The following is a 24,393-nucleotide window of genomic DNA, read 5'->3' as shown; positions in this document are numbered from 1 at the left end:
GCACACAGTGTGTCATTAATATTAATACTCATTTTGTTGTGCTAAGTTTGTACTATAGTTGTTTATATCACATCTGTAGTTTGTCCACCAGTAAGACTGGTTGGAGGAGTCAACAACTTTGAAGGTCGTGTAGAGGTTTATTATCAAAACCAATGGGGAACTATCTGTGATGACTTCTGGGGTATCCTTGATGCCCATGTAGTGTGTAGACATCTTGGATTTGGACCTGCAACAGCTGCTTTGAGGTTTGCTGCTTTTGGACAAGGAAGTGGTAGTATTTGGTTAGATAATGTGCGATGCACTGGTTCTGAGGGATGTATAGGGAATTGTACTCACAATGGCTGGGGTGCACACGACTGTTTACATTCTGAAGATGCTGGTGTTCGCTGCTCTGGTATGGCATATATGTGTGCGTGCGTGTGTGTGTGTGTGTGTGTGTGTGTGTGTGTGTGTGTGTGTGTGTGTGTGTGTGTGTCTAAGCATTTGTATCTACGCAAATTATTTAGCAAATTCAATACTGTGTAGATCCTGGCCCTCATCAGTTTGAAGTTCAACTTGTTGGAGGTGATCAACCAGGCCAGGGACGAGTGGAAATCTATTACAGTAATGCATGGGGTACCATTTGTGATAGTCTATGGGATATCAATGATGCTGAGGTTGTATGCCAAGAGCTGGGTTATGTTGGAGTAATTCAGGTGTACAGCTCAGCTGCATTTGGCCAGGGAACTGGATTTGTGTGGATGGACAATGTACGTTGCAGAAGTAGTGAAGAACATCTTTCTGACTGTGCCTTTTCTGGCTGGGGAATCACAAATTGTACACATGCAATGGATGCTGGTGTCTGGTGTGGAAGTACGTAAGCCCTTAAACACAAATACACACCCTCCCTGCTAGTGAAACCTCATTTTACTATGTTATTTGTGTATACATAGATACCACAAGCAATGGTACACTTCGTCTGGTTGGTGGTTCTTCTGATAATGAAGGTCGTGTAGAAATCTTTTATGGTCAATGGGGTACAGTCTGTGATGATTTCTGGGATCTGAATGATGCTGCTGTTGTGTGTAGACAGCTTGGTTTTCTGCGTGCAGTGTTTGCCTATCGTACATCACAGTTTGGACAGGGAACTGGACCAATTTGGCTTGATAATGTACACTGTACTGGAACTGAGTCTCGACTTGATCAGTGTCCACATAATGGAATTGGAACGCACAACTGTATTCATTTTGAAGATGCCAGTGTTCAGTGCACAAGTAAGGAATGTTTCACTTGTAAATATGATTTTTTTTAAATGAATAACATTTGTAGACATACCCGTCCATCAAGTTAGACTGGTTAATGGGCCCAATGAGCATACAGGTCGTGTAGAAGTTTACACCAACAGTACTGGTGGATTTGACAATGCACAGTGGGGTACTATCTGTGATGACTTCTGGGGAATAACTGATGCCAGAGTGGTGTGCCGCCAACTTGGATATCCTGATGCTGTTGCTGCCCCACGATTTGCTAGATATGGTCAAGGAACTGGACCTATTTGGCTAGATAACTTAAGATGTCTTGGAACTGAGCCTGATCTTTTTACCTGTGGTGGTAATCAAATCGGCAGCCATAATTGTCAACACTCTGAAGATGCCTCAGCTGAATGCTTAAGTATGCATAAATTGTCTGTTTAAATATAATAATTATGTGTTGTATTAACAACTACAGTACCTAGCTGTCCTCCAGTACGTCTTGTTGGTGGAAGTGACCAGTATGAGGGTAGAGTAGAAGTGTACTATAACAATACTTGGGGAACTGTGTGTGATGATTTGTGGGGTCAAGAAGAAGCTAACACTGTCTGTATACAACTTGGTTACTCTGGAGCAGTGGCATACTACTACAACGCCCGCTTTGGTGAAGGTACTGGCACTATCTGGATGGATAATGTACGGTGTGCATCTGATGACAATTGTCTTGGAAACTGCACATTCAATGGATTTGCTATTCACAACTGTCAGCACAGGGAAGATGTCTCTGTGAGATGTAGTAATTTTACTGGACCACCACCACCAACTGAAATCAGACTCATTGGTGGAAGCAGTGAGCTAGAGGGAAGAGTTGAAGTGCTGTACCTTGGAACATGGGGAACAATCTGTGATGACCTCTGGAGTATTGAGGATGCTCATGTGATTTGTAGACAACTTGGATTTGGACGTGGCTTACAAGCTACAAGCCGTGCCAGCTTTGGGCAAGGATCAGGCACCATCTGGTTGGACAATGTGCAGTGTAGAGGAAATGAGACAAGAGTAGAAGACTGTTCACATAATGGATGGGGAGTACACAACTGTGCTCACTTTGAAGATGCTGGTGTTGTTTGCTCATCAGGTACAGTAAATTTACATAAAATTGCACTCTATCATAATTTTGACGTATCATTGCAACAGATACTGGACCATCTCCTGGTGACATTAGGCTGATAAATGATGCAGACAACACTAATATGACTGGAAGGCTTGAAGTATATTATGAAGGCCAGTGGGGAACAGTTTGTGATGATTTCTTTGATAATCTTGGAGCAATGGTTGCATGTCGACAGTTGGGGTTGAATCCAGTTGGTGCTATTGCTGTTAGCAGAGCAGGATTTGGCCAGGGTGTAGATCCCATTTGGTTAGACAATGTGAATTGTGCTGGAAATGAAGAAAACATTGATTCCTGCCCACACAATGCTTGGGGATCACATAATTGTGCCCATTTTGAGGATGCTGGTGTCATCTGCCTGTGTAAGTTTTTACTATTTTACATGAGGCATACAATTTTATTGATATTTTTTGATTCATTTATTACTCCTGCTACATATATTTTTCCAGCTAATGGAACACAGCCACCAATCCAGGTACGGTTAGTAAATGGACAAAATGAATTTGAAGGAAGAGTAGAAGTTCTGTATGCTGGTATATGGGGAACTGTGTGTGATGACTTCTTTGACCTCGGAAGTGCCAATGTGGTGTGTAGGCAACTTGGTTATCCAGGTGCCTTGAGGGTGGCAAGATTCTTGGAGTTTGGCCAAGGTACTGGTCAAATCTGGCTTGATGATGTTCGCTGCACAGGAAATGAGACCTCATTGGAAAACTGCCCGGCTAGAGCATTTGGCAGCCATAACTGTTTCCACTTTGAAGATGTTGGAGTTGAGTGTATTGGTAAGAATCATTTGTTATATTAATATGCATTCTTACTAAACTTTGTTACTATAGATAACACTCCACCACCCCAATACTCAGTAAGATTAATAGGAGGTGCTACAGAATATGAAGGAAGAGTGGAGTTCTTTTACAATGGTCAGTGGGGTACTGTATGTGATGACAGCTGGGACATCAATGATGCTGAGGTGGTTTGTCGACAGTTACATTTCACTGGTGCTACTGAGGCTTTGAGGCTTGCAGCATTTGGTGCTGGCACAGGTCAAATATGGCTAGACAACCTTCTGTGTACTGGTAGTGAACAAGCATTAGTAGAATGTCCTCACAATGGATTTGGAACTCATGACTGCAGTCATAGTGAAGATTCTGGTGTAAGATGTAGAGGTAAGCATGATTTTCATTCTATACATATTTTGCATATGAAATATTTGACAGTAATAATACTGTAGTTTATCTTGTAAATCATTGTATATTCCAGCTCCCAAGGACTATGATGTACGACTACGAAATGGATCTTCACATTCTGAAGGTCGTGTTGATGTCCACTACCAGGGTCAATGGGGTGCCATCTGTGATAATGGATGGGACATAAATGATGCCATGGTTATCTGTAGACAGTTGGGCTATATGTCAGCTTTGAGACCAACCATTGACTCTACATTCCCACCCTCAATTGAAAATTCTCAACTATGGTTGGATTTTGTTTCATGTCGTGGAAATGAAAGTAGCATCCAGTTCTGTGCTCATTCTGGTTGGGGAGAAACTTTCTGTAATACCAACAATGAGGCTGGAGTGATCTGCACAAGTATGACATTCTACTAAACAAACACTGTATTGATACTATTCTTTACAGATGAAACACTCACTAGTGGTCAAATGATTGGCGTTCGATTGGTCAACAATGGGGTAGTCAGTTCATCAACAGGAATAGGAAGAGTTGAAGTACTTCATGATGGTGAATGGGGAACTGTCTGTGATGACAACTGGGACTTCTTGGATGCACGTGTGGTTTGTCGACAATTGGGATTTAGTAGTGTTTTAAATATCACCCGATTTGCTGACCGCACATTTGGTACTATAGTGAACAATTCAGTTCCAGTGTGGTTGGATAACATCCGCTGTACTGGAGATGAAATAAATCTTGGCTTGTGCCCTCATCCTGGCTTTGGTGTTGAAGATTGTTCTCACTTTGAGGATTCAGGAGTTTACTGTACAAGTAAGTTCATTATTTATTCAATGTGCTAGGGCATTGATGATTCCTTTACAGATGATGTGGTCAACACAAACATCTCCATAAGATTAGCAGGTAGCAACAACAGTAATGAAGGAAGAGTAGAGGTGTTCTTCAATGGAGAATGGGGTACAGTGTGTGATGATTTCTGGGGACTCACTGATGCAGATGTAGTCTGTGGACAACTTGGATTTGGTCGTGCTCTAGAGGCTCCACTGTTTGCACGCTATGGCCAAGGAACCGGTCGCATCTGGATGGATGATGTGCAGTGTTTGGGTATAGAAGACAACCTGTGGGACTGTAGCTTTGATGGATGGGGTCAACACAATTGTAGACATTTTGAGGATGCTTCAGTAGTATGTGACTATCCTGACCGACCTCCTGATGGCCAGCCACTTGCAGTCAGAATTGTTGGTGGTGCCAGAGAATACGAAGGAAGAGTGGAAGTTTACAATGAGAACTACAATGGATGGGGTACAGTGTGCAGTCAAAACTGGGACAATAATGATGCAGGCGTTGTTTGTCGTCAACTTGGTTACAATGGAGCACTCTACATACAATCCTACGGTCCAGGTACTGGTCCTGTCTACTTGAATAATGTAGGATGTGTTGGCAATGAACCTACATTGTTTGATTGCATCAATGATGGATGGAATATTGCAAGTGGTGCTTGTCTTGATCATAGTCTTGATGCTGGTGTTGTCTGTAATAGTAAGTGATCAATTATTAAGTATATAAAAGTATGTACATGGGCACACTTGTTTACAAACTGCTGTTTTATATATTATGTTAAAGCATTGCTGCAATTGCTATATATATATATTGGAAAATAAAGGAATAAAAGGACAAGGTATGTAGCCAAGATGCTAATAATGCATGAAACATTGCCGAGTGTATTATTAGCATCAAAGTCAAGTGCTGAGAGTTTAATTTTTTTCTGGAAATGTTTTAATGGATCTTTCCTAGTTTGTTAAAGCCCAGTGCATAAGCCATGTTAATGTGGCACTTATTAATGGGTTGCACTGGTTGTACATTTACTTTATTGACATTTCTATAGCAGATTCAAGTTATAACACTAGTGTTCCAGCCTCCTTGTAGTGCAACAAGCCTTTTAATTGGTGCAGTATACCATATTTGTGATTTTCAGTTGACTTAGTTGCTGATTATTCAGTTCTGGTTGGCACTGCCCTGGGGGCTGTTGATGATAAACCAAAAATTTATCACTGCAATAATTGTATTTTACTAAGCCTTGAAGTCTTAAAGTTATAGTTGGTGAGCTATCACATACAGTCGGTTGTCAATAAAGTACAGTTCACACTTCAGCTGTACTTATAGAAGATAAAATACACTTTTCCATTGCCCACGCAAAGTTCTATAAATCACTGCTGTTATACAAAATTTTAGGTAGTGACATACCTTGTAATGATGGTGATATCAGGCTTGCTGATGGTTCAGATGGAATTAGTGGACGTGTAGAAGTATGCTACCTTGGCCAATGGGGAACAGTTTGTGATGATATATTTGGAGATCTTGATGCTCAAGTTGCTTGTAGACAATTGGGCTTAAGCACTAGTCGGGCTTCAGCTCAACAGTTTGCCTTTGGTTCAGGAACAGGTTTTATCTGGCTGGATAATGTACAGTGCAGAGGTACAGAGAACAGGCTTGTGGACTGTGTACACAATGGATTTGGAGAACACAACTGTTTTCATTTTGAAGATGCTGGTGTTAGTTGTCCTCCTGGTAAGCGTTACAATTACTTTTAAAGTCAATAGCAACATGTAAATGTAATCAATGACTTTACTGGAGTGATGAATACTTACATGTTCCATATACCATTTTATAGATGTCACCTTATATCCACCTGGCACTCTTCGTCTTGCTGATGGTGATGATGCTTTCTCTGGACGTGTTGAAGTGTACTGGGATGGTCAATGGGGTACAGTTTGTGATGATTTCTGGGACTTAGCTGATGCTCAAGTAGTGTGTCGACAACTGGGTTTCCAAGATGCTCGCCAAGCTACTAGGTTTGCAACCCATGGTGCTGGTACTGGTGTAATTTGGCTTGATAATGTGATGTGCACTGGAAATGAAACACGACTACAAGACTGTCGATCTAATGGCTTTGGAGTGCACAACTGTCGACACTTTGAAGATGCTGGCGTCGTGTGTACTAGTATGTATTCACAGCATGCTTTAGTTCATATATATTATGGCCTCATTTTCTATAGATACCTCAGCACCTGTCACGTTATCAGTTAGAGTGCAAGGAGATAATCAACCTTACAATGGTCGTGTTGAGGTGATGTACAATGGAGAATGGGGAACCATTTGTAATATGGGATGGGACCTTAATGATGCTCGAACTTTCTGTAGACAACTGGGATATGTTGATGTCATTTCTACTGGTACAGTGTCTGATTTTCTGTATGCTAGTGGGAGTGGACGCATCTGGCAAACTAATGTTGACTGTACAGGAAACGAAAGAAGATTTGGAGAATGCTTCTTTACAGAAAGTTGGGGAGATACTACTCGATGTGGTCACAACATGGATGTTGCTGTGCAGTGCAATCGTTAGTAACATATTGTATTAATGAAGTAGCTGTAATATAAGTTATACACATTAATTGCTAACTTACTGTGCATACAGGTATATTGCTATGCATATTTGTTTTCTTTATAACAGCAACACGAAGGGAACTGTTCCCAATTGAACTAGTAGATGGTGATACACCAAATGAAGGTCGTTTACTGGTGTTAATTAATGGAACATTTGGCTCTGTATGTGATGACTTCTTTGGTCTTGAAGAAGCACAGGTTGCTTGTCGTCAACTCAATTATACTGGTGCAGAAAGAGCAGCCTACTTTGGTGAATTTGGTAGTGGTGAAGCTTCTGAGCCAATCTACTTTGATAATGTGATCTGTACTGGAAATGAGAACTACTTATATCAGTGTAGATACACCACAAACCACAACTGTGTACATTTTGAAGATGTTGGGGTTGTTTGCAGAAGTGAGTATATGTATATAACATCGTTCAGTAGTCAGCTGTCATTTCTAATTTACTGCAGCAACTGTTGATGGACCCTGCACTGAGGGAGATATACGTCTTGTTAATGGTGACCTTACTGAAGGACGTGTTGAGCTCTGCTTCAACAACCAATGGGGCACAGTCTGTGATGATTTCTGGGATATTCGTGATGCTAGAGTGGCATGTCGTCAGCTAGGGTTTGCTGATGCAGTACGTCCAACTAGATTTGCTTCATTTGGTGCTGGTACTGGTCCCATTCATCTTGATAATTTAATGTGTCTGGGTAATGAGACCAGATTACAAGATTGTCGACACAATGGTATTGGTACCCACAACTGCTTCCATTTTGAAGATGCTGGAGTTGTATGTACCAGTAAGTGTGACATATAATATGCACAGAACTATTTTATACACTTACTGTATTGTATTAGATGATGCTGTTGGGCCTTATCCAATAAGACTTGTTGGTGGTGTGGATGAGACTGAGGGTCGTGTTGAAATATTTTATGATGGAGAATGGGGCACTGTCTGTGATGATATCTGGGGACTTCCAGATGCTCATGTAGTATGTCGAGAGTTTGGTTGTCCCAATGGTGCTACTCAAGCAGTGTTACAAGCTGGATTTGGTCAAGGAACTGGTACAATTTGGTTGGACAATGTTCAGTGTACTGGAACTGAACTCTACTTGAGTGACTGTCCACACAATGGTTGGAATTCTCACAACTGTGTACATGGTGAAGATGCTGGTGTTCGCTGCAACATGACAGGTAATGCAGAATTAATGTCATTATTATTCATATCATACTTACGTAAATTGTATAATACTTTCAAGACTGTGATATTGGTGGAAGGAACAGATCAGATATAAGACTTGCTGGTAGTACTGAACGAGGCAGTGGCCGTGTAGAGGTCCGTGTTGGTGACCAATGGGGTACCATCTGTGATGTGTTCTGGGGACTTGCTGATGCTGAAGTAGCCTGTCGTGATTTGGGATACAGTGGAGCATTACAAGCTACTGGTGGAGCAAGTTAGTGCAATACAGCTCATTTAATAGGTCATATTGAGATTAATTTTTGTTTTTAAGGCTTTGGTCAAGGAGTTGGTCCTATCCATCGTACTCAAGTTCTTTGCCAAGGATTTGAACCCAATTTGTTTGTGTGTCCATCACAACTTGACACAAGTTCCTGTGATCATTCTATGGATGCTGGTGTCATCTGCATCAGTAAGTTGTGTAAATAATATAGCTGTGAACTGCAATGGAATAATTACACTGGCAACAATCAATACCAACATTCTTTACAATGATTTACTTTTTGTATCTGACCTAGCATGTTCACTTTAATACATTGTTCAACATTAGAGAACTGATAACTGGAACTATTATAAATAATGTTCTAATTTTATTTTTATGCAGCAAAACCAACCTGTGAGGAGGGAACAATCAGACTCAGGAATGGATCTGACATAGCTGTATTAACTGGACGTATTGAGATCTGTATTAACAACCAGTGGAGTGGAATATGCAATGAAGGATGGAGTGACTTTGATGCTGCAGTGGCATGTAGACAGTTGGGCCAGTCAACTATTACTCCACGAGGAATTCGTCAAGCAGCTGACCTGTTTGGCCAAGGAGATGTACCAATTCTTATCAGCAATGTTGCTTGTCTAGGCCATGAAGGAGCCATTGTTGATTGTCCTTTCAACTTCCAGCACAGTTGTCTTACCAGCCAAGTTGCAGGAGTACAGTGTACAAGTTAGTTTTCATTAAGTAGCCCTATAGACATAATGGTTTAACTCATATTAAATATTGCAGATGTTACAGCACCTCCATTGCTGCCAACAAGAATTGTTGGTGGAAATGTTGATGGTGAAGGTCGTGTCGAGGTGTACTATAATGATCAGTGGGGAACTGTGTGTGATGATGATTGGGATTTGGTTGATGCTAGCGTAGTATGTCGTCAGCTTGGCTATTCAGGAGCTATTGGAGCCACCACAAACTCATTCTATGGAAGAGGTGTGTAGTAGGGATAATCCACAATCGCTGTTGTGATGTTATAATACTTAATCTACAGCTGAACAAACTGTACCAATACAATTTGATGAAGTCCAATGTACAGGAGCTGAAGGAAGTTTGGGTCAATGTATGTTTATTGCTGGTGACCATGATTGCGATCATAGTGAAGATGCTGGAGTGATATGCATTGGTAAGTGCCAAAAAAAATTTGTGTAGCACACCAAAATGATATATAATATGTATAAGATTAAAATAATGTTTATGTTTATTAAATCATTATATGTTCTTTGCTTGTTTACAACACATTGTTTTTATTCAGCTACTGGAGTTTCTAGTGTTAGAATAATTGGAGACAGTCCTGGAGCTGGTCGTGTTGAAGTTAACATCAGTGGTTCCTGGAGTACTGTCTGTGATGATGGCTGGTCACTCACTGAAGCTGATGTTGTTTGCAGACAACTAGGCTACACTGGAGCAACCAACTTTACCACTGGAGTGACAACAAATAACATGTTTGGTATTGCCGATCAAGAACAATCAATTGTTACTGGCAATGTTGGCTGTACTGGACATGAAACTACACTGTTCGGTTGTCCTGGCTTTAATCCTAATTCTCCAACTCTATGTGCATCAGACCACACTGAAGACGTTGGAGTTGTTTGCTTCTGTAAGTATAAGTGATGTTAGCTCATAGTCTTCATTTGTTCTACCTCATGTATAGCAATCTATCCTGTGCGACTAAGCAATGGCACTGCTAGTTCTGGTCGTGTGGAAGTATTCTTTAATGGAAGATGGGGAACAGTTTGCGATGACAACTTTGACAAGCTTGATGGACAAGTTGTATGTAATCAACTCAACCAGGGTGCAATCTCAAGAATTGCCAACCCCTTGGAATTCCCAGTTGGTAGCAATGATCAACCAATTTGGTTGGATGAAGTACAGTGTACGGGAGATGAGAGATGGTTGAGTGCATGTCCTCATCCTGGCTATGGAGATAATGATTGTTTCCACAGTGAAGATACTGCAATAGTGTGTACTGGTGAGTTACTCGATCACAACAACTCTTAGCAGTCTATATTGCAATTGGATTTTGGAAAAACAATCCAAATTGCACATTAGAGATTTCGAGATAAACGGTTTTAAAGAATTCAAGTCAGCATAACTTGCCAAGGATAGCAAGTATGCGTATGAAATTTGCACAAAAAATGCAATGATCTATTACCTTTCAGACCACTTCCAGTACTTGTAACTGCTTGTAAAGTTTCCCACCAAAAAAGATAGAAAATCTGAGCAGTTGGATGAGCGAAGTAGTATCACGAGTGCTCACAAAGGGGAGGATGCTGGGGGGTGGCAGGGTGGGCAAGAGGTAGACTTCAAAATGGAGGCAAACCACGATTGGAGTCCAGACATGAGATTACAGGGCTGTGCTGGCTTCTTAGTGGCTGATATGTAGCAAAATCAACAGAAAAATGTCTGGCCAACATTATCAGGCTATCCACCAGTAAACCACTGAGTCTTGCCAAGCCAGGCCCTCACAAGGCCAGAAACCGCCATTCGAGCTCTCCATACCACCCAGAAAAGACGTCTGTTAAAACCAGCCTTGAGTAGTTTGAGTAATACTGAGGGTCAAAACCAGTAGTGCGATAGTGTAGCTATGCATTGGTGGTGTTAGTTTGATTTTGCCTGATGTATGATTTGGATTGGTTTTGTAAAATCTGTTCATAATTGGATTGTGTATTTTATATTTTCACAGGAGAACAAGCAGAACTACCAATTCAAGGAATAAGATTGCTTGGAGGAACCAGTGTTGGATCAGGAAGAGTTGAAATTAGAGTCAACAATGTCTGGGCTCAGATCTGTGCAGACTTGTGGAACCTCAATGATGCATTAGTTGTGTGCAGATACCTTGGATTTAACACTACCCAACAAGTTCCATTAGGCAATGTATTTGGAGTGAGTACTACTGGTTATTGGGCCACACAGATGAGATGTGGTGGACAAGAGAATGACCTCAACCAGTGTCACTACACTGAATATGTCAACCAACCAGCACAAACATGTTCCACTGGCTATCCAGCCAATGTTCAGTGCTTAGGTAATTAAATAGGCTGATTATATTTGGTCTCAAACATTACTATGTAATTTGTAGATCTGACCAGTTGTGGCACATTGTCAGAGCCAACAGGAGGATATATTAGTTATGATTCCTCATCTGGAACAAAGACAACTGCTACACTAACTTGTTTCTATGGATATCTGTCATCCAATAATCACAACAAGAGAGAATGTCGAGCAGAATCAACCAGCTGGACTGGTGATCCATTTGCTTGCATTCGTAAGTTGGCTTATTTATCCATTAGCGAACATTTACATTTTTTAATAGCTCAAATTTGTGGTGGTGCACCATCAGTGGGAGGAGCTAGCTCAACTGTAGTGGTGACTGAATCACCAGATGGAGCTTTCACTGTCAACACTACCGTCACCTACACCTGTCCTGATAACACTACACAGACTGCAAGGTGTGAATATGCACCTGTTGGTGGAGCCCAGTGGGTTGGTAGCTTACAACAGTGCAACATAATTGTTGGTAAGAAAGAGATTGAAGAACATATTGAACAGTTACATTCATGTGTTATACTATTATAGGTCCAACAGGTGGTCAGACTGGTGGTGATAACAATGATGATAGCAATAGGAATATTCTGATTGGTATTCTTGTTCCTGTGATCCTCATCCTGTTGGTAGTAGTAATCATCTTGACCATCGGAGTAATCATTGTGGTGAAGAGGTAGGCTAATAGATGGCACTTTGCTTCTAATGTAAAATCATGTACAACATATTGCTAGAAATAAAATTAGAAATCTTTCTTACTTTAGGCGTCCTAAAGCAGATGATAAGGTACACTTCCAGTCACCAGATGATGCCGTTACATTTGATGGCTTTGAGAACCCCATGAGCAAAGAACCATCTAGTCAGTAAACTTACTGTAACTTGTATGCAACAGGTAGTCTTACCAACCTTTTGTTTTATAGCCTTTGCCAATCCGCTGTACCTTAATCCAGATGAGATGGAGAATTTTGAAGATGATGGCACCATCTGAAATGTGTATGATGAAAAAGAAACAATCCTATTAGTTTAGTTAATGTAGTTGTGTTAACTTACTTGTCCGGCTATAGTAACTATAAAAATATATATAATAAATGTCTGTCATCTGATGAAGAAAGTCAGAGCCAAATAGTTTAATCTGAATCAGTATTTACACCTGTTCAAAATAGATGATTAATTAACAAAAGCTTACATATTTTTAAAAGTAGCTACACTGACATATTTTCACACCATGTAATTCAACAGCACATGGGGTTACTATTGTAGTTGGGGTTGCAGAAGTAAATAACTAGGAAGCCTAAACAAAATTGGTTGATGCCTGAATCACTAGACATACCTTGGAAATCTTCATAAGACTTTTACTAAGAGGATAAAGGCTTGTTTTAAAATTGGTCTGGCAGTTGCATACTGAGTACTTAGTTGCTCATAATTTGGTAATTGTGTTAGCACATGAAATTTAGTATGGTCACAAAGTGATTAGCTACAAGTTAGTTAATACATGCAAGCTTATACACTACCACTAAATGAAGTACAAGCATGAAGAACGTTTGCTACTGCAAAGGTGCAGAGATACAAAGCCATAGGAAGAAAACTAGCTAGAGAGCTGTAGTGGTAAATGTTAAAACTGTTAAAGACACGGCTATATTGTTATGAATATGGAAAAATCTCTGATCAGTTGACTGATCAATATTTTGTAGGACTTAAAGGAAATCATATATTATAGTATGCCAATGAGGGGGGAGGACTTCATTCCTCACTATATTTCAAATCTTAGAGATGTGTCATGTGTCACATGCACCCTGCATGGTTAATCCCCAAGCTATCAGTTAACCATAAAAGTGACTAAGTTTATGCTAAGGGTATGATGTGGTTTTTATGTGGCATAAAAATATGTACATGGTTTTACAGTACATGCATGTGACCAGAATCACATGAATATAAGGCCACCCATCACATGACTGCACAACAACTAACTACTTATATAGAGACCTTTTGTACATATGAACTTAACATAAAAATATGCAAGTTGCTATACTACCTGCTTTACATAGTTGACAGCAGTTCAGTGATAAAGTTGAATCTTGCAGGAAGAATACAGTATTGTATATACACAAGGAGATGGCATTGGAGGAGCTGATGGGAGCAGATACAAAATGGTTATGAGTCACATGACGCTGTCATTGTGAATTCAAGCTCCTGTTCTTGTAGGCAACACTATACATTAAGGGTGAGGGAGTAAATTGCTACTAAGTAGCTATATAGTTTATAGTTAGGAAGGTATAAATGGTGTGTGAAATCATAGCTATATAGCAGGATTGTAAAAGTAAAATTTAATGCTAGCTCCCTGCAATCAGTTATAACTATGTATAATAACAGTGCATATATATAGCTATAGGTTGAGAAGTGCTATATCTCTATAGCTAGCTTAGCCTAGCTATATGCACTCCATGACTTATATAGCTAGCTATAGCCTACTATGCATGTATGTGTTTCTGATGTTAGAGTTCGAAAACCAAACAACTAAAGTGATACATAGCTATCTTCAAATCAACTTGGAAACTGCTATCATGTACCGTATAGTAAAAAACTTTGACGAAACCCCTCTGTTGAAAAATTGCCGGAAAAAACTTTGGCGATTGAAATAATATTGTTAGGCGCAATCTGTGAATTTGCGCAGTTTATAAATTGCGCTGCGCATTTTGTGAATTCCTAAAATGCGCAACAAATTATAAATTGCGCAGGTGTCGTGCAAGGCGACACGTACAGCCTGTTGTATCGGTTGCCGACCTACCGTCGTTCCAAGTGTTGGATCACGAGATTTCCTCGTGGCAGTGCCGGTATGCGAGCTAGGTGTGAATTTCACTATGAGTTTGTGAGGTACGTCAAAAGAGGGTCACAGAGAGCCGGCTATTCGAAAGGTTCTGTAGAGGAAAATATCTTGGTCCCAATCACACCTCCAAAAAGCAAAACAAAACAGTAACGGAGGAGAAGGTGCAGAAGATCATGTTTGATATCAGACCGTTTTGAATGGACTAGTGGAAAGAAGTGATGCTCTAATTAGCCCTGCCTTTCATTACTACAACAAAGAAGTTTGTTTTGTTAAACTACCCAGAGCTGAAGTTGGAACAAACAAAGGGTAAGAAACTTTGTGCCTGCCCTTCACAAAATTTTGTAATTATACAAATGAATGAGAATGACCATTATTTATTTGCAACAGTTGAGAAATTTTATGACATAGTAGAGCGTGTGCATTTAACTGAAAATGGACATGTAGACTACAAGAAAATACTTGCAGAGATATGGAAGTGTAGTGAATTATGTATGCTATCATATTCTCAAGCATCACAAAAATTTATAACCACTAGTCATACGTTGTGAAGATGGGTGATACCAATATTCTGTACTGAACAAGTAGTCCGGTTCCCAAGTTTGTCCAAGTTGTGAAGGACGAGTCAGGCTGGATTTTAGCTGATATTTTTGCAAGAGACCAAACCTTTGTGGTCCCCATCGACCTATCAATTTATGGAGCCCACCTATCAATTTTCTGATATAGTAGTTTGCTAAAGGATTACGACACTCTAATAGAACAGTCATTTGTTCTAATAGAGCAATCAGTAAGTGATCTCAGAAGGAATCTGTAGGGGCATGCCTCCAGACCCCCTAGTAAGACCATCTGTGTATTTTGCACACGGTACTCAGTTTTACAACTACCTGGAACAGACCCCCTGTTACGGGCTTGATTTCTTCACTGTTCAACGTTGCTTGGTACCTTAATTTGGCATGCTGCAGTACGTATAATGAGAACACCATGGACCTACTTGAGTCCTCCTTTATGTATCTTTGCTGACAGCGGAAGGTGTTGATTTGTGGTAGCTAGCACCATGTAATGGCTTCCCTCAAAAATTATTATAATTATGCACCTATTAATTGCTTCAGCAATCAGTTCGATATACATCATCACATTGTGTCATTTGTACCATTAAGTAAACATGTACGTGTTTGTTCATGTTGTGGTAAAATGTATCTATATTAGCTTAAATAACCTTGATGAATAGTTGGATTTCTTGGCGAACCAGCAAATTTCGAACCAGCAAATTTCTTTTCATCGTCTGTTGTATTATACCGATGAGTTATGATGTGTCACATGAATTATAATGTTTGTTTATTTAGAATCATTGGATGACTATTGTCAATCTTATGGAATGATTAGTTTGGATGATGATACAACTGACATGGTGAGGTCTAGTTATGCATACAAATTAATGTATGCATAGGTCAGGTGCAATAGTTGCTCATGGGGGTACCATGAACGGTGTTTAGGAAGACATGTGGTTATAGCCAGGCAAGATGAAAATGGATGCAACTTTTCTGGGCCTTGCTGTTCATCAAATGGAGCTGTACCTTTGTAAATCATGTATTGGAGCATACTTAGCTATATGTGTAACACAGCATACCTGATTCCAAACACTATATGTTTGCACTAATAACTGTATCACACTGAGGTGACATTATGTAGCTAACCACGTGTTGTGTTACATCTGGATGCATGGGATAATGTGAGAGTGAAACTAACTACGTGTACCATTTAAGGCTGGACATTAAAGATATGATGTTGGACTTGAATTACAAATGTACCAAATCTATGTGCTGATATGCATTTCATTACTGGTGCAGCGTGTGCAGTGCTTGCATGTGCTGGACAACTGCTAGGAAAAGTAAAACATGCAGGCTGGACTGTGCCCATCAATATCAGCTGATCAAAACGAATGGCTTAGCCTACCAGAAATGCTGTAGTATACGCAGCGCAACGCTGAGAGAGAAAGACAGTGCACCTTATCCAGGCCAGCTGCAGAGTACGCAAAGGAACCTTGGAGGGAGAGATAGTTGGGTAGAATGCGTCTTTATGCATGTCCCTTCAGCTAGTAAAAGGGGGTAAAAGAAGCCTGTCATTCCTCCCTGTGATACGTACTTGAATCGGCCAAGAACGTAACAGCGGTACCCAGTTCATAAAATGCAAGTTCATAAAATGCGCAGCTCTTACGGTAGTCCACAAACTGCGCAACAATTTATAAATTTTGCGCAGTTTGTGGACTAAATTGTTGCGCAGTTTGTGGACTACCGTAAGAGCTGCACATTTTATGAACATCAACTGGATTGTCCATTCAGCGTACCGCCGTTATGATTTAAGTGCATATCATAGCTGCTTTCAGGGAGGAATAACAGGCTATTAGCCTAATTAGGCTGAAGGGACATGGATAAAAATGCATTCTAGCTACATTGCAGACTATCTCTCCCTCCAAGGTTCCTTTGCGTGCTTGCAGCTGGCCTGGATAAGGTGTGTAATGTCTTTCTCACTCAGTTTTGCCCTCTGCGTACTACAGCATTTGTGGTAGCTAGCAGGTTCATCTCGTTTCGATCAGCTGATATTGATGGGCACATGTACAATCCAGCCTACTTGTATGTTTTTCTAGCAGTTGTCCAGCACAAACAAACACTGCACATGCATGCTCCACCAGTAATGAAATGTATATCAGCACATAAAGTTTGGTGCATTGTAACTTGTGTCCCAACACATCATATCTTTAATGTCCAGTTTAATGGTACACGTACTTATAGTTTCACTCTCACATTATCCCATGCATGCAGATGTAACACAACACACAGTTACATAATGTCACCTCATACAGCTATTAGTGCAAACATATAGTGTTTGGAATCAGTTATGCTGTGTAGCCTGTGTTACACATGTAGCTAAGTATACTCCAGTACATGAGTTACAAAGGTACAGCTCCATTTGATCTATTTTGATGAACAGCAAGACCTAAAAAAGTTATATCCACTTTTATCTTGCCTGGCTGTAACCACATGTCTTCCTAGACGCCGTTCATGGTACCGTACCCTTGATGAGCAACTATTGCACCTGACCTATGGAATCCACACATGAATAAAAAATTTTTTTGCATAACTAGACCTCACCATGTTAGTCATATCATCATCCAAACTAATCATTCCACAATAGTCATCAAGTGATTCTAAATAAACAAACATTATCTGTTAATAATGCATGTGACACATCATAACTCATCGGAATATACAACAGACTATGAAAAGAAATTCACTGATTCACCAAGAAATCCAACTATTCACCAAGAAGGTTAGAACAATATAGATACAAACATGTATATGTTTACTTAATGGTACAAATGAGTACACAGAATGTGATGGTGTATATTGAGCTGTTTGTTGAAGCAATTAATAGGTGCATAATTATAATAATTTTTGTGGCATAGTCTAACTTCTTTCAATACATTTCATTTTAAACAAAGGATAGTTGAGTTTCACTCAGTGGGTAGTCTGCACAAACAGAGTAAAGTCAAATAGTTAACTGAAAACAGGTGCCAGACTTCATGTATTCATCTGAACGTGCCCCCAACAATAATTAGGCTACTATACTTTGCTTTCAGCCATGTTCAGCCAGTTACACATCATTGCATATGGGAAGCTCCTCTGGAACCATTCCAGTCACTATAGTAACAGAATAATAATACAGATAACTTCTGTTACACGTGTAGGGAAGCCATTACGTGAAGCTAGCTACCACAAATCAACATCTTCCACTGTCAGCAAAGATACATAAAAGAAGACTCAAGTAGGTCCATGATGTTCGCTTTATAAGTACTGCGGTATGCCAAATTAAAATACCAAGCGACACTGAACAGTGAAGAAATCAGGGGGCCTGTTCCAGGTAGTTGTAAAGCTAAGTACCATGTGAAAATACACACATAGCTAGGGAGTCTGGAGGCATGCCCCTACAGATTTTTTCTAAGATCACTTACTGACTGCCCTATTAGAACAAATGACTGTTCTATCAATCTTTTTCCAAATTAATATATCAGAAAATTGATACGTGGGCTCCATAAATTGATAGCTGGTTGCTATGTCTATGGGGATCACAAATGTTTAGTTTTATAGTGTAAAAAATGTAGGGATGACTAGTGGAACTTGTGGACTTTTAATCTAGCTCTTGGGGCACGCTTCTATTTTAATTAAACCGGGTCACATGCGGGTCAGATCAGGGTCCCATCTGGATTACTATTTGGGTGAGTGGGTCAAACAGGTCAACAGCACTGACCCACTTACAATGCTGAACTGGACTACTTGTTCAGTATTATAATATTGCTATATAATTAACCACCCATCTCTACTGTGACAATGTCCAGGTCTTATGACTAGTGGCTATAAACTTTTGTGATGCTTGAGAATATGATAGCATACATAATTCACTATACTTCCATACCTCTGCAAGTATTTTCTTGTAGTCTACATGTCCATTTTCAGTTGAATGCACACGCTCTACTACGTCATAAAAATTCTCAACTGTTGAAACTAAACGATGGTGGCCTAAGACAGTTTTGTCATTCTCATTCTGTAATTACAGAATTTTGTGAAGGGCAGGCACAAACAAAGCAGGTTTAGTTTCTTACCCTTTGCTTGGCAGGTAAATATAGAGCATCTTCCTGAACTTCACTGCATGAGCTCTGGGTAGTTAAACAAAACAAACCGGCTTCTTTGTTTCAGCAATCAGAAAGGGCTAATTAGAAATATCACTTCCTTCCACTCCATTCAAATACGTCTGTTATCTTCTGCATCTCCTCCTCCATTAAGTTACTGTTTTGCTTTTGGAGGTGTGATTGGGATCAAGATATTTTCCTCTACAGAAGCTCTCTGTGTGTGACCCTTTCCGACGTATCTCAACTCGTATAGTGATTCGAAACTCACACCTCGCATACACTGCCACGAGGAAATCTCGTGATCCAACACTTGGAATGACAGTAGGTCGGCAACCAATACAACTATAATGTGTCGCATCTCGCATTACCCTTTTCCATATGTCAGTACGACACCTGCGCAGGCCTACGCAATTTATAAATTGTTGCGCATTTTATGAATTCACAAAATGCGCAACGCAATTTATAAACTGCGCGGATTCACAGATTGCGCCTAACAACGAGACGACGAACTAACTAATGTGCGAACGGGGAGCAGGTTGGAAATGCTCGAGAAATGCTATCCCAAGGCCTGAGTGCTTACAACTGTTGGACACATTCCTAGGCCGGAAGATCAAGATCTCCAAAGTCAGCTCAATCTTTTTTGCGTGGTGGTACGAACTCACCTTCATCTCAAGTTCTAGTTACTCAATGCGAGACTCAATGTGCTCGTGTGATCATCTAAAATAATTGGCGAAAAAAACTTTGGCGAACTGAATGCTATTCGCCAAAGTTTTTTACTGCCAAAGTTTTTTACTGCCAAAGTTTTTTACTGCCAAATTTTTTTACTATACGGTATTGTATTTACTTCTTAATTAACTGTCACCTGCAGATTGGTTTATGCTAATGTACAAGTAGTCTCTCGTGGCCAAACCCACTCTTCGCACGTGCTTATCGATTGATAATTATAAGCGCCTAGCTGCGAGGCGCTTTTAATTATCAATGAATAAGTACCGCGCAAATTTAAGAGTGGGTCTGACCACGCGAGACTACTGGTACCGTATTGCGTATTTATTTCGAGGGGCAAATATTTTGAGGTTGAGCAATGTTGCTAAAAATAAAATTTCGCAGATTTGCAAACACTCCCAAAATGTATTAGACTATAATTTCAAGGCTAAAACTTTCGCGTACCGTATAGCCTAAATATTTTGAGGGGGCGCTGAATTCGCGGTTTTGGGAGTTATTAGCGAAATTTTTATCCTTGAAATATTTAGACATCTCCATATAGTCTAATGCATTTTGGGAGTATTTGCAAACCTGCGAAAAATTTATTTTAGCAACATTGCTCAACCTCGATAAGCAAGGAAATTTTGATGTAAGAAAAATTTGATGAATTCAGACTTCAGCAGATTTGACGAATAAAATGTTGACGAAAATCAAGAAATTGTAGGCAAAACCTGTACTTTTAAGAGCGCTTATAAACATTTGACGAATTTAAATTTGATGAATTAAACTTTTTTTTTGAAAGAAAATCGTTCCAGTTTATTTATTTTTTTACAGCTACAATACAAATTACTCTACAACTAAACTACAAACACAATTAATTACAACAGGGGTTTGGGGAAAGGAAAATCAGAGTCCTCGCACTGCAAAGCCCAGTACAGTAAAATCATATGGGCATTGTTCGTCCATAAAGAAACTGAAAGTTGTTGTAACAAATGTTTACGAGTCTGTTTGGTTGACGCACCACTTCTGGCTGTGGTGCGTTCAGCGATGGTACCATGGTACGAAGGGTTTGAATCGTAAATGGTGACCAAACACCAAAAGTTTCTACAACAAGTGGGACAAAGTCACACCCCGCCTCCTCTACAGAAAATTAGCAAATTCCTTTCTCTATTGACAGTAAGCCACTAGTCCGCAATATGACGTGGCGTGATGAAAGTTAACCAGGTGTTTCATTATCACCCTGAAAAAGTTCAGGGTGTCAGAACAACTTTACTATTCGAACTACACCAGACCCTCTCGCAGCTAGGCGCTTATAATTATCAATCGATAAGCGCCGCGCGAAGAGTGGATCTGGCTACGCGAGACTAAATACCGCTATAAACCAAAGGGTTTTTAAAAACCAAACGTAGCTACCATCTTAAAACTTACACTAAACTAAAGGCCTGGTGGACCGACTGGTATTGGCATCGGATCCCCGGGTATCAGTAATACAAGGTACAGATACCACCAGTAGACACTTACCACTTTTATTAAACCATCTCTAGCCAAGTTTCCAGTAGCAAATAACTTAGTTGGGCTAACAAAGTAGCGAAAACAAAGCCTTTGTTATTCTTTTCCAAGTATTGCTACAATCGCTCTGTGCAAGGGGTCCCTCACGCCATAGATATAGTATATAAAAAGCGTGCAGATGAGTTCTATCTGACTAAAGTTATCACAGTAGTGTTAGTGCCATGCTGGAACAGCTCAACTGGTTACCCCTAGTGAAGAGAAGGAAACAACAGAGGCTTAATTTGTTCTATCAAATAATGCATGGAGGAATTGGCTTATCTTTACCAGAATACATTCATTTCAGCACCAGACACACTAGACATCATCATCCGTTTCACTTGATTGTACCACCAACAAACACCACCACCTACATGACAAGCTACTTTCCAAGAACCATCCGGGAATGGAATTCACTGCCACCGCACCTAATTGAACTGAACATTCTAGCTACATTTTCAAACTTGATTGAACAGCACTTATAATTTGTGATTGTTTGGGCTTAGTCAGCTTTGCTGTCTGCTCTTTTCCCCCAAAATAATAATAATAATAATAATAAAAAGGTTTTATATACTATCTATGCTCACGCTATGAAATTTTGTACAACCACACAGAAATTAATTTCGAAATTTGAAAATTTGGTCTGAAATTTGAAATTTTTGACCTTTTCCATTAGCGCACGCCCCGATATTGCACAACTCCATATTCCATGGAACGTGATGAGCTACTGACAAGTTTTCATCAGTCACAGATACCTATAGCCAACTTTTATAGTGGTAAAACACACATTTTATCTCTAAACTGTTACCCGAGCATCTAATACGAAATAGGCGCCTGTAAAAATAATTATCATTTTGACATTTTGTTACAGCCGCCAGGGCGATTACAGCTATTTCTTAAGGCTTCAGTTGCATTTCTAAAGGCTTAGGCCATAAGATGTAAAGTTAACCATGGAACATTGCTGATGAATAACTGCATGCTGCTATGAAAGATTTATCTCGCAAGTTATGCAAGGTTTGTCTTGCAAGTTAAAGAAGTAGTCTATAGACTGGTTCTGTAATGTTGGAGACAACTGCAATAGTGTATTTATCACTGCACGCGTGTAACTACATCTTACTGGATCATTCAGGAATTAATTGTAATATTATCAGGTTTTATAGAAATTTCTGAAATTAATTAATGTCAAATTTGAAATTTCAAGCTCAATCCTTGAAATTTTGTAAAAATTTCAAAATTTCAAATTTCATACGCGATTTTGACCGTGAGGGACCCTTGGCTCCGTGTGCATTCTAATATATTAGAGCACATGAATCTTTCGTAATTAAATGGCAGTGCAGTTGTTCCTCAAAGAAATAAGTTTAGGCCACTCCAATTGGTAACTCAGTATGTTTCTGGTCCACCGCCCGCATCCTTTTCGGAGAAGGTGAAATTTCAGAACTACATGGGGAAAATGCCCGCATCAGATTTTTAAAAAAGTCAAATTTCAGAAACAAATATTGGGCTGTAACAAAGATGCTAAATCAAACTACTTAAGTATCATAATTTGCCTTTTATCAGTGAAAACCTGCAAGAAATGGGCATAGTGCATAGTACAGATCGATATCTTCTAATAGAACAGTCAGTAAATCACTTAACTGAGCAGTCACTTCATTGTTATTTTGTTGCTGAATTACGTCCGCCCGCATCTAAAACTAAACTTTAAATGACCAGAAACATAAAAACAAATTGGAGTGGCCTTATGACTACTTGGCTTGCTTTTTCATGAAGAGATTTGGTTGCAAGGCTGGAGCAAACATTGTAGAATTATCGTCCGCCCACGAAATTAATTACCTAATCAATAAGATTACAAGAAACTGAACTACCTCAAATCAAGAAATTAGTAACCCACATGTACAATGATGCTTATAATGTTTAGCTGTTTATACAATGAATATTTTGAAACTTGATTGAACTGAGATCAATCAATTACTGTGATATTTTAATAGCTAGCTATGTATCACAACAGTGAAATTTCTATAATAAATTTGTATAGGTTTCAATGCTTAGTATCGGAATCGGTATCGGCAGATAATTTCAGTACAAATACTCGTATTGGAAATATCGGTAAAAAGTGGTATCGGTCCATCTCTACACTAAATCCAATTCAATTATCCAGTAAATCCCATTCAACCCCACCATTCTGTAACAAAATGTTTGGTCCGGGTGCATAAACGGTCCGGCCGGACCGCATATGTTCGACATAAATGGTCCGGCTGGACCAGCTATGACAACAAAAATGGTCCTACCCGAGCAAAACTGGTCCGGGTTATAGATATCAATGCTAAAGCTAATTAAGCCACTCGTCACTACTTGCTGTGACTCACTATAGCTACTGAGTGACAAAAATAATACCTATTATACCTAACTATATACTACCAACTTATAACCAAAGTCAAAGTCTGGAGACAGTTCGTCCTCAGCAGTTAGCGAATATACTGGCGGAGTAGCTACCATCTTCGCATTGTACTTCCACAAAGTTACAGACAGTTGCTGAAGAAGTTGGCGCCTATACCAAACTATAATTGCTATAGCTACGCATATAGCTATATATAGCTATTACTGCATGTACACTGTTTCAGTCACGTCTCTTTGACGTGTAGAGGCGTAGCCAGAACCCGGGCCACTTGGATCCCAGGCCCGGTGGCATCAATTATTGCATTATATATATATTAAAATCAAGAAAGTAGAGTATTTTGATCTTGGTATACTAAAACTCCTTTGACCCCCAGCCTGTATTCCAGCATGCATTTTCAGGAACTACGTTGTGAGAAAGGATTTAATATTTACTTTGTTGTTTTTTCCCGGGCTAGATGGACTGCCCTTGCCACCACCCCCAGTACTAGGTGTTAAAGTGCTGGACAGCTATATTCATGTTGTAGTATCAACCATATATTGCTTCTAATATCTACAACTTACGCTGCAAAATTCACCCTGACGAAGCATAATTATCGGGTGCATGTATGGCAGACTGGAGGCGGACCGTTTATGTTCAGCTCGGACCATTTATGCACTGGCATGGGTGGTCCAGGGGGACCAGTTATGTG

The 24,393-nt window shown here is 39.8% G+C and overlaps 1 protein-coding gene and 1 long non-coding RNA gene across 2 annotated transcripts in view; both read left to right on the top strand.

Moving 5' to 3' along the window:
* LOC136242481 (uncharacterized) overlaps positions 1–12,781 on the top strand; it is a 33,328-nt gene extending 20,547 nt beyond the window's left edge. The window contains exons 27-56 of the mRNA XM_066033911.1: positions 80–394; positions 526–852; positions 933–1,253; positions 1,309–1,650; positions 1,708–2,364; positions 2,424–2,759; positions 2,847–3,176; positions 3,231–3,560; positions 3,655–3,981; positions 4,030–4,392; positions 4,444–5,118; positions 5,812–6,147; positions 6,251–6,580; positions 6,636–6,977; positions 7,091–7,417; positions 7,476–7,808; positions 7,867–8,202; positions 8,268–8,462; positions 8,520–8,657; positions 8,850–9,188; positions 9,249–9,449; positions 9,508–9,639; positions 9,769–10,113; positions 10,168–10,485; positions 11,200–11,541; positions 11,596–11,781; positions 11,830–12,033; positions 12,093–12,234; positions 12,323–12,417; positions 12,479–12,781. Coding sequence (XP_065889983.1) covers positions 80–394; positions 526–852; positions 933–1,253; positions 1,309–1,650; positions 1,708–2,364; positions 2,424–2,759; positions 2,847–3,176; positions 3,231–3,560; positions 3,655–3,981; positions 4,030–4,392; positions 4,444–5,118; positions 5,812–6,147; positions 6,251–6,580; positions 6,636–6,977; positions 7,091–7,417; positions 7,476–7,808; positions 7,867–8,202; positions 8,268–8,462; positions 8,520–8,657; positions 8,850–9,188; positions 9,249–9,449; positions 9,508–9,639; positions 9,769–10,113; positions 10,168–10,485; positions 11,200–11,541; positions 11,596–11,781; positions 11,830–12,033; positions 12,093–12,234; positions 12,323–12,417; positions 12,479–12,546 — 9,032 coding nt within the window. The 3' untranslated portion in view covers positions 12,547–12,781. The remainder of the gene's footprint in view (positions 1–79; positions 395–525; positions 853–932; positions 1,254–1,308; positions 1,651–1,707; positions 2,365–2,423; positions 2,760–2,846; positions 3,177–3,230; positions 3,561–3,654; positions 3,982–4,029; positions 4,393–4,443; positions 5,119–5,811; positions 6,148–6,250; positions 6,581–6,635; positions 6,978–7,090; positions 7,418–7,475; positions 7,809–7,866; positions 8,203–8,267; positions 8,463–8,519; positions 8,658–8,849; positions 9,189–9,248; positions 9,450–9,507; positions 9,640–9,768; positions 10,114–10,167; positions 10,486–11,199; positions 11,542–11,595; positions 11,782–11,829; positions 12,034–12,092; positions 12,235–12,322; positions 12,418–12,478) is intronic.
* Positions 12,782–14,600: 1,819 nt separating this feature from the next.
* Positions 14,601–16,164, top strand: LOC136242581 (uncharacterized). Its single transcript, XR_010694578.1, has 3 exons — positions 14,601–14,688; positions 15,723–15,787; positions 15,827–16,164. It is a non-coding gene; the product is annotated as an uncharacterized lncRNA (long non-coding RNA).
* Positions 16,165–24,393: the final 8,229 nt, after the last annotated feature.

This window comes from Dysidea avara, chromosome 13 (assembly GCF_963678975.1).
Source record: "Dysidea avara chromosome 13, odDysAvar1.4, whole genome shotgun sequence".
Classification (NCBI taxonomy): domain Eukaryota; kingdom Metazoa; phylum Porifera; class Demospongiae; order Dictyoceratida; family Dysideidae; genus Dysidea; species Dysidea avara.
This window is presented reverse-complemented; position numbering and strand designations above follow the sequence as displayed.